Genomic DNA, 13478 nt, shown 5'->3' with positions numbered 1-13478 from the left:
GGAACAGTGCAATGCACTGAGCTGGAAGTCAGCTTGCTCCCAGCTCAGCACATGCACAGCTCACTGTTGTCCCTGCAGTGTCATTGCATTTGCCACTCTATACAAAATGGTGCCTGATGTGCCACTGATGGAGTTCCGGATCTGCTGGCCGTTAGTTCTGGGGGATATCCAGACCTATTTTGGGTTGAACCTGTAGGATGGCACATCAGTGCAATGCACTAAAGCAGAAATGAGTTTGCTCCTAGCTTAGTGCATGTGCAGTCCTGTCCCTCCCTACACAACATGGTGCTCAATGTGGCTCTGGTGGAGTCTGGGCTGTGAAATCCACTTTGTTCTCACACAGCCTTTTTGGGATCTGCTGCTGGTTGAATCAAACAAATCGGAAGAATGAGCAGTTCTTGGTCTGCGTTCACCTGCTGATCTGATGAACTCCTCTTCCCACCTGTCTGCTGGTGCTCAGGCTGCTGGGGAGCTCAGATTGCTTCTTGCTGACACTGGGGTATCAGTCTCTGCAGCACTGCACCGTTGTCTCCACTGCTTTCCAGTGTCCGTCAGTCTCCAGGTGCCCCTCTGCTGCCAGCCTCTCCTCTCACATTTCACCCTGCTTCACCCTGGCTAATGATTCTCTATTTGTTTAAACATGTCCTTACTCCATTGCATCTTGATTCACCTAAAAATGACTTCTGACTAAAATGTGGAGAGATCAGAATCTTCATACTTATTTTAACAGGAGAATCATAAAACAGCAAAGGTACTTTGGAAACTAGTCAGGTAACTCCTCAAAAGTTTAAATAGTAGCACCATATGAACTAACAGTTCCATTTTTGTATGTATATATAAGAACAATGAAAATATATGCCTATAAAAATCTTGTTTTATGAATGATCACATTGACCAAAGATGGAAAGACTGAAATGTTCATGACCTTGATGAATAGATAAGCAAAATTGTGTTATGTCTATTCAATGCCATATTATTTGGCAATAAAGTGATTAAATGAAATACTGATACACACAATACATGCTTACAACATGGATGAACCTTGAAAGCACTGTTCTGGAAGAGGCTGATCATGTTAGATTATATATTTGCTTTTTATTTTAAGAAAAAATCCTGTAAAAATTTTAATTTTTGTTGGAAAGGCAGATTTATAGAGAGGAGAGAGACAGAGAGAAAAAGATCTTTCTTACCCTGTTCACCTCCCAAATGGCTGCTACTAGTGGAGCTGAGCGAGCCAATCCAAAGCCAGGAGTCAGAAGTCTATTCCGAGTCTCTCATGCAGGTTCAGTGTCCCAAGGCTTTGAGCCATCCTCTGTGTCTTCCCTAGGTCACAAGCAGGGAAGTTGGATGGGAAGCTGAGCAGTTGGGACATGAACCAGTGCCCATATGGGATGGCAGCATTTGCAGAGGAAAGGATTAGCTGGTGGAGCTATGCACTGTCCCCTAGACTGCATGTCATATAAGCACATTGATGTGCAGTGTCCACAGTAGTCTTGTTCATATATGAAGAGCATTTGTTAGCATTTGCCTGGGTTGGAGAAATGAGCAAGTGGAAAGTGGCTAAGAATTCCCTCCTGGGTGGAATACAATCTTTTCGCTTGGATTGTGAAGACAGTTGCATAAGTTACCCGTATCTGATTTTTACAAGTTCTAATTAGATCTTTGTGTTTTTTACTTATTTTTATTTATTTAAATTTTGCAGTAATGTTTAACAGATTCAGTATGGTTTGTAGATAAAATTCCAAGAACATAGTGATAATCCCTTTCTTCCTAAAAACCACTAATATAGACGTTGAATGTGTGGCATCTGAATTACATTTGAATAAAGATGGAAGAGGAGGAGGAAAGGAAAATGGAGAATGAGGAAGAAGAAGTGGTTCTGGAAGCATCTATTTCCTCTTGTGTGATGCCCAGGTTGCCTTGCTGGCGAGAGAGGCTGTTGTGAGGAACAGTCTGAAGGGGGATGGCAGCTGGCTACCATCTACAGCACTTGTGCGAGTGACTTCAAGCTAAACTCCAGGGCAACACATAGAATGCTAAGATAGAATTAAATGGTAATTATTTTAAGCCATTGTATCTGAGGGTAGTTTGTTACAAGAGATAATTGGATTGAGTAATAAGTCAGATGCTTACTTTAACATTGTCACAATATATTATTACTAAAATCCCAAGAAAGGCTTGGGACATCAGTTGATTATAATGGGAAATGCAATAAGGAAGAGTTGAGCTGATGGGGCCTGCTTTAAACAGCATGCTGAACCAAGCCAGGAGGACCTTCCAGGTTCATTTCTTTCCTGTTGGCAGAAGCAGTGAACCAGTTTTCCAGAGGCCGCCAGCTCCTTAGCTCTAGGCTGGCTAGTCAAGTTTCTGGTTATAAGAGATGTAATGATTTAGTCCCATGCACTTTTGGGTCTTTTCCACAACCTAGAAGGAAAATTGTGCAGCTGGTTGAGGCAGGGGGCTGACAACTGGAGATACAGGGGACTGTTCTAGTGGCACAGGGCATTAAGCTGCCACTTGAGATAGCATCCCAGCAGATGGAAGATCTCTCTGTCTTGGCCTCTCTCCTTATCTTTCTGCCTTTCAAATAAATGATACATTTTTTAAAAGAAAATCAAGGATAAAGGCTAGGCACCTACGCCTGTATTTCAAATGGAGAGTATTAATAATGTAAAACAGTCAAGTTCACCTGTGCCTACACCAGAACATCCTATGGTTATCAGTTTGGATAAATGGTTACTTAGAAAATGATGTATTTCGTGCAATACAGATAAATGAACTTATTTATTCAACCACTGCTTTTTGAAAGGTAGTGTTCTAGGAAACAACTGTGAAACCACTTAGTTAGGGACTCTGGAATGACAAAAGGTTATAGTCGGGTGAGCCGATGATTCTCTTTGGTCTCTGGGAAAGACCTTGTGTGGGGTACTAGATTTTCCTCTCTTTTCATGGCAAAATACCTTATTTTAGGGCCCCAAGGAGAAAGGCATGATGGTTTTCCTTAGGTGGGTTTGCCCATAGGTCTTCCCATTCTCTGTTCTAGATTCCCATCATTCCTGATTGACCTCACTATGACTCTAGTCTCTGCAGTTTATTTCCAGGAACTGCCAACATTCATCATTTCCTCAGTAGTCTCTAAGCTATGTAATTGAGTATGTGTTTGGTAGTCTGTAAGCTATGTAATTGAGTATGTGTTTGCAGATGGTTATGTATTTTTTTTGTAATTGTTTAGAACTATAAGTTGTCTTGGTTATCTCTCCCTGCAAAAACAAAAATAATCATCTTAAGCCTTTATATAGTTTAAGACAGGGAAGGATGTATTATTTCTGCTGGCCCTGTGGGGTTATGGGGGTGTTGCTTCGCTGGTTTTATCTGTGTTCATTCATGTGGATCATGGAGGGTTAGCTGACCTAGAAGGTCCAGCATGGCCTCACTCAGTCACCTAGGATTTGGTGTTGATATCTGGACACTGTGGTTGTCCTCCTTTGTGGGCCCTTCCCCTCGAGGAGGATAGACCTACTTTCTGACGTGGGGATCTCAGGTTGGCATTGCCATTTGCAGAATAAGGGAATTGCAAGACCTTTCAAACTCTGGTATTAGAAGCTACATAATGTAACTTCTGTTGCATGCTGGTGGTCCCAACAAGTCATGAATAAGCCCAAGTTCAAGGGAAGATGAAATACAATCAACCTCTGCATGGGATGAGGTGGCATCCCATTGGAAAGAGGCATGAGTGGAACCAATGTAGCCATCTTTCCACTTGTCATTATCTGTGATACCAGCCTTATTCATGTCATTGTACATGTCTATTCACTTTTTGCCAAGGGCTGGGTATTATTATGTGTAGTAGAATTCTTATTACTCATTGTAACTCATGAGGCTGGGAAGCCAGCCTCATGGTTTTTCCTAAGAAACAGTATGGGGGCGATTATCCTGGGGGAAAGATCTAAACATGAAGTTTTCAAATGAGTTCTGTTACATGCCAAATGAGGGTATTTTAAATAAGTTTTGCATGTTAATAGCATTTATAACCACTCTGAGTACAAAAGAAGATATTTAGGGGTCATTTTGTAGCACAGTAGGTTCAGTCAGGATGCTGGTTCGTGTCCCAGCTCTGGACTAGTGTACCTGGGAAGGCAGCATGTGATGGACTAAATGTTTGTCCATCACCAGGGTGAAGTTCCAGGTTCTTGGATTCAGCCTGGGCCGGCCTTGGAAGTTGTGTTCATCTAGGGGGTGTACTAACTGATAGAGGATTCCTCTATCTTTCCTTCTCCTGCTGATGCTCTTTCAAATAAATAATTTTTTTGAAAAGCAGACACTTACACACTTAGAAATTTCATGCCTTTTTTTCTCCAGAAAGTTTCTGGTGATCATTACAATACAGTGAAGGGAGGAGGACCGATATTCTCTTCCCATTTAATAGGAGTTTGGGCGCACTGACGTAGTGAGAAATTATATGACTAGTTTATGGCAGAGGTTTGGTTGAATCCCAGATCTCTAGCTTTGTAATTCTGTGTCTCTTCCCTGGCTTTCACACAGTATTATTTAGACAGTTCTTCTAAAAAAGTGGGAGGAACTTAAGGACTTCATCTCCATCAGTTCAAATCTATCAGACACAAATTTAGCATGTAGGGGTAGTGATTAGTTAAATGTTATAACACAGCATATACACACACACACACACACACACACATACATATATACATATATTATTTTTGAATGCTAAAATTGTTTAACTGAAGCTGGGATAGGATTCTCACAGCAGCTGGTGAAGATACCATTACATTATTGGAAAAAAAAAACAACTCATTGCTACTGATTGGTCCATTGGAGACACACTTAAATCTAATTCCTCCTTGTATGTTCTTTCTCCAGTAGAGCTGAGCTTTAACTCTGAAAATGCTGGAGGTGAACAGTATGTTGTATGATGTTTCAGGTACTTCCAGTTGCTTGCAGTTGTTGGGATAGACCAGACTGAAGCCAGGAGCCAGGCACTACATCTGACTCTCCCACATGGGTGTCAGGGATCCAAGTTCTTAAGCTATCCGTGCTGTATCCCAAGGTGTACATTAGCAGGAAGTTGAGCTGGAACTCAAACCCTGGAACTCGAACATAGGATGCAGGAGTTCCAAGCAGAGTTCCAAGCATTGCATCCAGTACCCTTCCCAATATTATTCACATCTGGAGCTCTTTAAAAATATGTTCTGGCAACATAGGACATCTGCATATGCCTGACAACTTTACCGTGAAGTCCATGGTGTGGGATTTCAAATGAGCTGTTATCCTTTTGTGCAAGGTTGTAATATTTTTCTATTCCCCTTTTTTCCTCCCAGGTTGATGAGCCCTGAAAATACAATGTTGCAGCCCAGGGAAGAGGAGGGGGTCAAGTATGAACGCACCTTCATGGCATCTGAATTCCTGGACTGGCTGGTTCAGGAAGGTGAAGCTACAACAAGAAAAGAGGCAGAGCAGCTCTGCCACCGGCTCATGGAGCATGGCATCATACAGCATGGTGAGTGTGTTACTCAGTCTTTGCTGCGGTAGCAAACAGCCCCCTTCCCTCACTTTGTGGTTTACAGCAACAAGCACTTATTTTTCACTCACGAGTCTGTGAGTCAGTTGTGTTTCTGCCTAGACTCCGGTTGACTTTTGCCAGTCTAGAGGTCAAATTCAAATCTTGTGAAACTAAGGCTAACGAAGCCTCTGCTATCTCAGGTGTGTTGTTTCTGCAGCTAGCTGATGCAACTGAAGTAGCCAGGCAGATTCTTGTAGTGCCTGTAAAAGCTGCTAGTCACATGTGATATTAACATCACAACTCCATGTCCAGTTGGCCAGAGGAACTCACATGATTAAGTACAACATGCATGGATTTAGGAAATAGATGCTTGCCACAAAAGTGATTGTAAGAGGAGAATGGAAATTGACTAAACTACATGAGCAACCACAATGAAGAGTTTATCAAATGGACAATCATAAAAGCTTCACCTTCTTTTTAGGACAGAATTATAATGTTACAATATAATGTTAGTTAAGAACTGTAACGAGTTACCTGTTGCTGTGTAACACATTATCCTAAAATGTAATGTAGGACAAGCCATCCCAAAATTTGATAGTGTAAAACAATAGCCAATAATTTTTAATCTCAGGCATTTTCTGTGGGTCAGGAGTTTGCACGAGGCCTAGCCAGGCAGCTCTGTTCTTGGGTGTCATGTGAGGTGCAGTCACATTGTCAACATCTGGGCTGTACACATCTGAAGACTTGAGTATGGAGCCATCACCTCCACACTGGCTCACTTGTTGCTCTACAAATTGATAATAGCTGTTTGCAGTAGGCTGTTTTTCTATAAGCTTTGTCAGAAGGCTGTTTGAAAATTCTCATTATATGGCAGTTTGACTTCCAACAGAGGAAATGATCCAAGAGATTAAGACACAAACCAATGGAGGGCGTGGTGGCATAGCAAACTAATCCTGTGCCTGTGGCACTGGTCTCCCGTATGGGCTGATGCCAGTTATGTTCTTGTTGCTCCACTTCTGATCCAGCTCCATATTAATGGCCTGGGAAAGTATCAGGCATTGACCCAAGTCCTTGGTCCCCTGTACCCACATAGAAGAACTGGTGAAAACAAAACAACACAACCCATGAAAAACCCTGGCTTCCAGCTTTGGACTGACCCAGCTTGGCCATAGCAATTATTTGGAGAGTGGAACATGAGATGGAAGATCCCAACAACCTCCATAGTTCTGACTTTAAAGTAAAATAAGTAGATTTTTTTTAAGAACAGAAGCCATGTGGTTTTCAAATTAGCCTTGAAATTCACACACTGTCATTTCCGCAATAATCAGTTGGTTTCCAGGTCAGCCCTACTTAATGTTAGAGAGGTGAACACAAGAGTGTGACTACTCCAAGCAGGCTACATGAGGGAATAGGCTGTGGATTCCTTGTGCTGGTTACTGGCTACTTAACCCTTTCTCATTTATAAAAATCAAAATTGTAGCATGCATATTCTCAGACCATCCTGGAGAAGACACACAAATACCAGTAGATTGAATAATATGCTACTAAATGAGCAATGAGTTATAGAGGAAATCAAAGGAGAAATAAAAAATTGCTTGAAACAAATGAAGGCATCCACACCACCATATCAAAATATATGCAACACAGTCAAGGCAATGTTAATAGGAAAGTTCATCTTAATCAATGCTGGCTCACTCCCCAAATGGTTGTAATGGCCAGACATGGGCTTGTCTGAAGCCAGGAGCCAGGAACTTCTATGTCACCCACTGATACACTAGGGACCAAGTATTGGGATCATCCTCCACTGTTTTTTCCAGGCATATTAGCGGGCAGCTGGCTTGGCACTGGAGCAGGTGGTACTCCAGCTGGTGCCCTTATGGGATGCTTGTGTTGCAGGTAGTGGTTTTACCTGCTATGCTACAATGCCAGTCCATAAGCATATTTCATGTAGTAATGGTAAGTAACACTTTGGAAAACTTTCATTTCAGTTGGAGTTAAATAAAATATGTGGACATTTATTAGAATATATATATATACATATATATGTGTGTGTTTTATAGAGCACATGTGTTTATGTAATATTTGTGTTTGTATTGGGTTGCAACCTAAAATTATTTGTTACTGTATGTTGGGATCAAATATTTTGAAAACTATTAATGCATCGGTTGGGATGGCACTCAGTGTATCTCTGTGCTTTTCCTGTGTGATACTAACGTAACTGAGTTCAAACTGTCTGTTGCTGAGCTAATGTCTAGTACTGGGCCATGTTCATTGAGGAGGGGAAAATGCATAGGAAAGCATATTGCCAGTGAGGTTGCTGACCTTAAATATCTTATAGTGGAGTTAGGATTATAAAGTGCACATAGAAGTGATTCAAAAGTAGCAGAACTTCATTCATTTGTTGGTTTTACTTTATTGCCTTTATTAATTCATTAAACTTTTCCATCCTTATGAAGTAAGACTTTTAAAAGTTTATTTCAATGTGGTAAGAACACTTAATATGAAGTCTAGCCTCTTAGTAGATTTTAGGTACATAATACAGTATTGTTAACTGTAAGGCAGATAGGATTAAATAACTTGAGGCCTCTCATGTGGGATATCCAAATGGACATGACTGCTGGGAATATGGACTGGAGATAGTTGGAGTGTCTGGACCTTCTCTAGGGAATAACAGTGTTCTCTGGTTAAAGTTGTTTATGTCTTCTTGGCTGAAAGCACAATTCAGTGATACCAAGTTCTGTGAGAAAGCCACCCTCTTGTACTTGAATCCACTGACTCAATATTGAATGAGAGAAGATAGACAATGGCATGAGTTATTTCCAAGGAGTGAATGGTAACACAACCATTAGTGTAATTTTACAATGCTATAAACCTAAGTGCTTTAAAAGTATGACATAAAGGATAAAATAAAAGTATCATTAATGGCAAATCTGAACCAGTGAAGTATGTTTTGCATGATTTTACGAGACAGAATACTTTATACACTAAGGTTTTCAAGGGAATTCCAGGTTCCCAGCATGACAATTTATTGCTACATCACAACACGTTCGAATTGAGAGTTAGGAAGATGTGGCTGCCATATCTATGTATGTAGGAGCTTATGATAAATACCCCACTACTGTCTTAAGCAGAGCTCTGAGTTGTCTGGCCAATGATTAACTTCACAGGTTAAACATTGAAGGAAGTCAGCCTTAGGTTTTGAGCAGGTTTCTGGACAAAAGCCATTCCCTAGACTGAAACCAGTGGGTTTCAAAAGCTGGCCCTCTTGTGAAACACTAACCAATGACGTTCTGTCATCAAGGCCAGACTTGTTAGATGAGTAATTAACATGCATGCATATTTGTGCACAGATGTATGTGTGCATGTATGTATTTAAACGAGTGTCTGATACAGACCACTCATGTGGATATTTACCTACCTTTTTAAAGTGTGGATTTTTACAATGTCCCAAGGCACTAAGTCGACCATGTTCTAGATGTTATGATGTTATGATGTTGTGTATTTCCCAGGGTTGCAAAACCAGCCAGTAGCTGCAAGGTGTGTGCTTGCTGAAGCCGGAGATGTGGATAATGGGGTGTGGCCACTTGGCACAATGCAATGAACCCAGTCATTGGAGGGGAATGTTTAGTTTTACATCTTATTTCCTTCATCCATTAAGTGACCAACTGAATTGACACCTCTTAACTTTTTCCTTCCTCAAATGTTTTTAATTTTTTTCAATTTCTTTCTTTTAAAAACATTTACTGATTCATTTATTTGCAGAGCGAAGTTATACAAGGGAGAGAGTGGGTGAGCCATAGAGAGCTTTCCATCTTCAAGTTGCTGTAACAGCTGGGACTGAGCCAGGCTGAAGTGGGGGCGGGGGGGCGGCTGGAATTCCGTCTTGGTTTCTCACATGAGTGGCAGGCATCCAAGTGCTTGGACCATCCTCAGCTGCCTTCTGAGACAAATTAGCAAGAAGCATAGGTGGTGGAACAATTGAGATTCGAATTTATGCTCATAAGGGTGTTGTTGCAGACTGCAATATAACTCACTTCACTCTTCAGATTTTGAAAGAGGTAGATTTAGAGTCATTTGGGGAAGATATCTGTTAATTTTTGTTAGATTTAGTTTATTTGAAAGGCAGAGTTAGAGAGAAGGAGAGATTGAGATCCTCCCTGTGCTGATTTAGTCCCAACATTACCCTAGCAGCCTGAGCTGGACCAGAAAAAAGTCAAGAATTAGGAGCTCCTTCTGGGTCTACCATGTGGGTGGGTGTAGGGCCTGAGCATGTAGGCCATTTCTGCTGCTTTCACAGGTTCTTTGGCAGGAACCTGGAACAGAAGTAGAGCAGCCAGGGATCTCGCTATGGGATGCTGGCACCACGGGATGCCACTTTATATGTTTCACCACAGTGCTGGCCCCTGGGAGAAGATTATTGTGATATACTATGGCCATCTACATGTACAGTGCTGTATTAGGAGGACTCAGCCTGTGGTTGTAGTCATGGCTGAGGCTTCTTCTAGTGAAAGGATCCATAGCAGAATCATCAAGACTGACATCTCAGGTGGAGTCTGGAGAAATCCAGGCCTAGCCTTCTGTGCTCTCCCTCTGGGAGAGATACACAGGACTGGCTGTTTCCTCCCACACTGCAATGCAGTAGTACAAGCTCCAAGTCTCTGCCCAGGGAAGCCTCCTGACACAGAGCCCCAGGTTTCTACTGTGCAGCTTTGGCCAGCCGCATTAACATTCAGGCTGTCAGAGGAAAGTGGGTGTTCTGCATTACTCAGCTTGTTTGTCCAGCTTAGGAAGGCTGATACAGCAGGTGTGCAAAGTGACCTTACCAGTTAGTGACTTATGATACCTTCCCAAAGTAAAGTTCCCAGATCACTCTGGGTCCACCCCACAGGGCAAGGCAGCTGTTCTGTGTAGGGGGTGCTATTGTAACTCTTCCCTCTGTGGGATGGTGAGAATGAAATAACATGTGCTAAAAACTCTTAGCACAACATCTACCTTTTTAAAAATATTTATTTATTTATTTATTTATTTGGCAATCTTGACATAATTAGGGTAAAGAGGTTCAAGCACTACAGGAAGATGGGCAAGACAATTAGTTCCATATTGTTTCCTTAATATATCTGATGTAACAGGGGATTTTAAAGGATAAGCCCCACCCAGTCTCCCACCCACCCCAGGTCCCAGATGTAGGGCATGCTTTGAGATCCTTGCTCAGGTGGTCCCGGTAGTTCACCAGTTATGCATTGCTGCCAATCTCGCCACTCCAGACACAATGAGGCTGTTGAATAATCTACTGATATAGTCCATCATAGAGTCTCCCTCTGTCCAGTGTTTCGTTGCCAACATATAGCTGTGGTGATTGACCTGCTCTATCTTCCGTCTTTTCTTGGTTAAGGTTTTAAGTCTACCATTTCGGTTGAGGGGATTCCTAAAGAAACTCTGAGGTGTTCCCAGACCAGAATCCTATATGTACTAGCAAGTACAGGACCTGGCACAGTCCATCCCCCCGATCAGCTGGTGGTTGCAATTGCTTGGTTGGTTCCGTCTTCAGCCCCGACTTCCACTGGAACCAATGGGTGTTGCAGTCCATCCTGGTTCTGCTCATCACATATTCGGTCATCACACCATCCAGTGGGAGCTACAGCCTAGTCAGAGCGACCCCCAATAACCTCTACCAGGCCTATCCCTGCCCTAATTTGCCAGCATGTATAGCAGACTAGTTCAGTCTGCCCCATATCCCATTGGGCTCTCGTAAATGTCGAATGGTATTGTAGCTTAGTTCCATCCAACCAGCTCAGCTGTCCAGCCCTCACGGGTGTTGTTGAGTTCCTCTCTGTCTAGCCACCCCAGCCCCTGTGCTAGTTATTTTGTGCCCTCCCATGGGAGTGGTGACCCAAGAGGAAGGAGCCCACTATTTCCCCTCCCAGGTCACTCTCACTCCCGGATTGTGCTGTCTCCAGGTGGCCCTGTGGTTGGATTTGACTATATTAGCCCTTAGTGCCAGCTTCTGCTACGGTTAAGCCTCGACAGCTCTCATCCCCTCTAGTTTTGTTAGCACTAGTAGGAATAGTCCACCCATCCTGGCTCTTCCCTAATCTGGTCCACATTAGGCGTACAGGTGCTGCAGCCCTGCTTAGTCTGGTCCATCCCCTTCCCAGCTCACACTCTCCAGTGGGAGTAGTTATCCAGCAAGGGAACCACCCCTTATTCACCTGTCGACTCTGCCCCTCCCTTCCAGATTCTCACATGTACTGGTTGGGTACTGCGGTCTCATCTGGCACAGGCAGCCTCACCTTGGCATTCTGTGTTGTGTACTGCTTTTGTTGCGACCGAACCTGGCTCAGCCCACACTCTGCTCTGGCGTTTGGATTAGCCAGTGGACAATGCGAACCAATTCAGCCAGGTCTGCCCCCAACGCATGCCAGTTGTATGCCAGTGGGAAAATTTCCATAACCTCTTCTGGGCTGTTTCCTTCCATGCTTCTTGAGCTTATTTGTAGGATCCGTGTCCTGTCAGAGGAGTTGCTCAGGCTGCTCCGTCAGAACCCCTCCTGATGCCAGGTTTCGCACTGGTAGTGGGTCCGTGGGCCAGCACTACTCAGTTCACCTCCTGTCCCAGCGGGAGCAGTGACTTTCCTTAACTGGCCTTCAACACATTCTGGTTCTTGCTGTTGGATGTTTCAGCCCAGCCACGGCTCGTCCATACCCACATATAGCACATACATGGCTCAGTTGGGGTTGAAACCCAGCCTAGTCTGTCCCGCATCTACCCTGGTCCTCCAGAACACCAGGTGTTGCAGTCTGACCCTGCCCGGTGTGCCAAGTCCCAGTCAGTCCACACTTGTGCCAAGGGATGCTACAACTGTGTCCCGACCAGAATGCAGCCCCATTCCAGCCTGTGCACCCCTTGGTGGGAACCTCCACCCAGCCAGGGTCCCCCCAACCAGCTTCCCAACCGGGCCTGTTCCCAGCCAGTGTTAAGTGTGCCAGTGGTTGCTCTGGCTCAGCTTGGCGCAGCCCGTTGCTTGTGCCGACCCCTGCCTTAGACATTGTGGCTCATCGTCCTTGGCTCACACAGACCAATTGGTGCAAGAACCTAGCTGGGCATGTTTTGTGGTCCATCCTGGTTTCCAATTTAACTTGTGGGCTAAGGTTTGTTCAGTACTGCCTGGGGCGCCCAATCCATCCCCTTTCCATACATTGACGAGCAGTCGGAGCTACTTTGTCCATCCTTACCGAGGTCTGGACCTCCTGTTCACCAGTGGGAGCTATGGATCACCAGGAGAATTCCCAAGTTCTTCCCCTTTATCCCCTCCCAGACCGAATTCTCACACCTGCTGTTGGGTTTTGGACCAGTGCCTGGCGCAGACCGGCCTTCCTTTTGGCATTGCATGGGTTGGCATACGCAGCAGCCCAGCACACCCTGCACCCCATTCAGGATGGACATTCGGGTGCCGCTGCCCTGACCTGTCCAGACTGTTGCGGGTTCTTTCATCTGTGGTTGTAGTTAAGCTCCTTGGTCTCACCCAGCTTAGACCGACACCATCCCCACTCCTAAGCCATCCAGTGAGGTTGGAATTTCCACAGGGTGTGGCCCACACACCCTCCACACAATCTACCCCCAGATGTGGTTCTCAGTGATAGTTAATGTCTTGGCCCTGCCTACTATGACCCCTCTGCTGATCCATCATCATGGCAGGTAATGGGGACATCCTACTGTGCATGTCCAGAGTCTTTGCTTTTGAATGAATTGGTGTTCGGTATTCAGCGTTGTTGAGTAATTACAAGTTCTTCAGAGGAAGATTTACTGTCACTGGGAATCTTTAAGATTGATTCACAGCCCCAAATCAGTGTGAGTTCAATGGAGCTACCTAAGCAGCAAATCAAACAACCAAATTACTAGAGCTCCCCTGCTGGGTGGCCAGCAAACAGAGCCTGGTGCCACATGGCCCATTGGCCGCCCG

At 44.1% G+C, this 13478-nt stretch overlaps 1 protein-coding gene across 1 annotated transcript in view; it reads left to right on the top strand.

Annotated features, from left to right (window-relative positions):
- Window positions 1-13478, top strand: part of DEPTOR (DEP domain containing MTOR interacting protein) — a 158655-nt gene that overhangs the window by 75211 nt on the left and 69966 nt on the right. The window contains exon 4 of the mRNA XM_004580702.4: window positions 5337-5515. Within this exon, the coding sequence (XP_004580759.2) occupies window positions 5337-5515 (179 nt within the window). The remainder of the gene's footprint in view (window positions 1-5336; window positions 5516-13478) is intronic.

Source organism: Ochotona princeps, chromosome 9 (genome assembly GCF_030435755.1).
Source record: "Ochotona princeps isolate mOchPri1 chromosome 9, mOchPri1.hap1, whole genome shotgun sequence".
Lineage (NCBI taxonomy): Eukaryota > Metazoa > Chordata > Mammalia > Lagomorpha > Ochotonidae > Ochotona > Ochotona princeps.
Note: the sequence above shows the minus strand (reverse complement) of the source record. Positions and strands in the feature narration are given on the sequence as shown.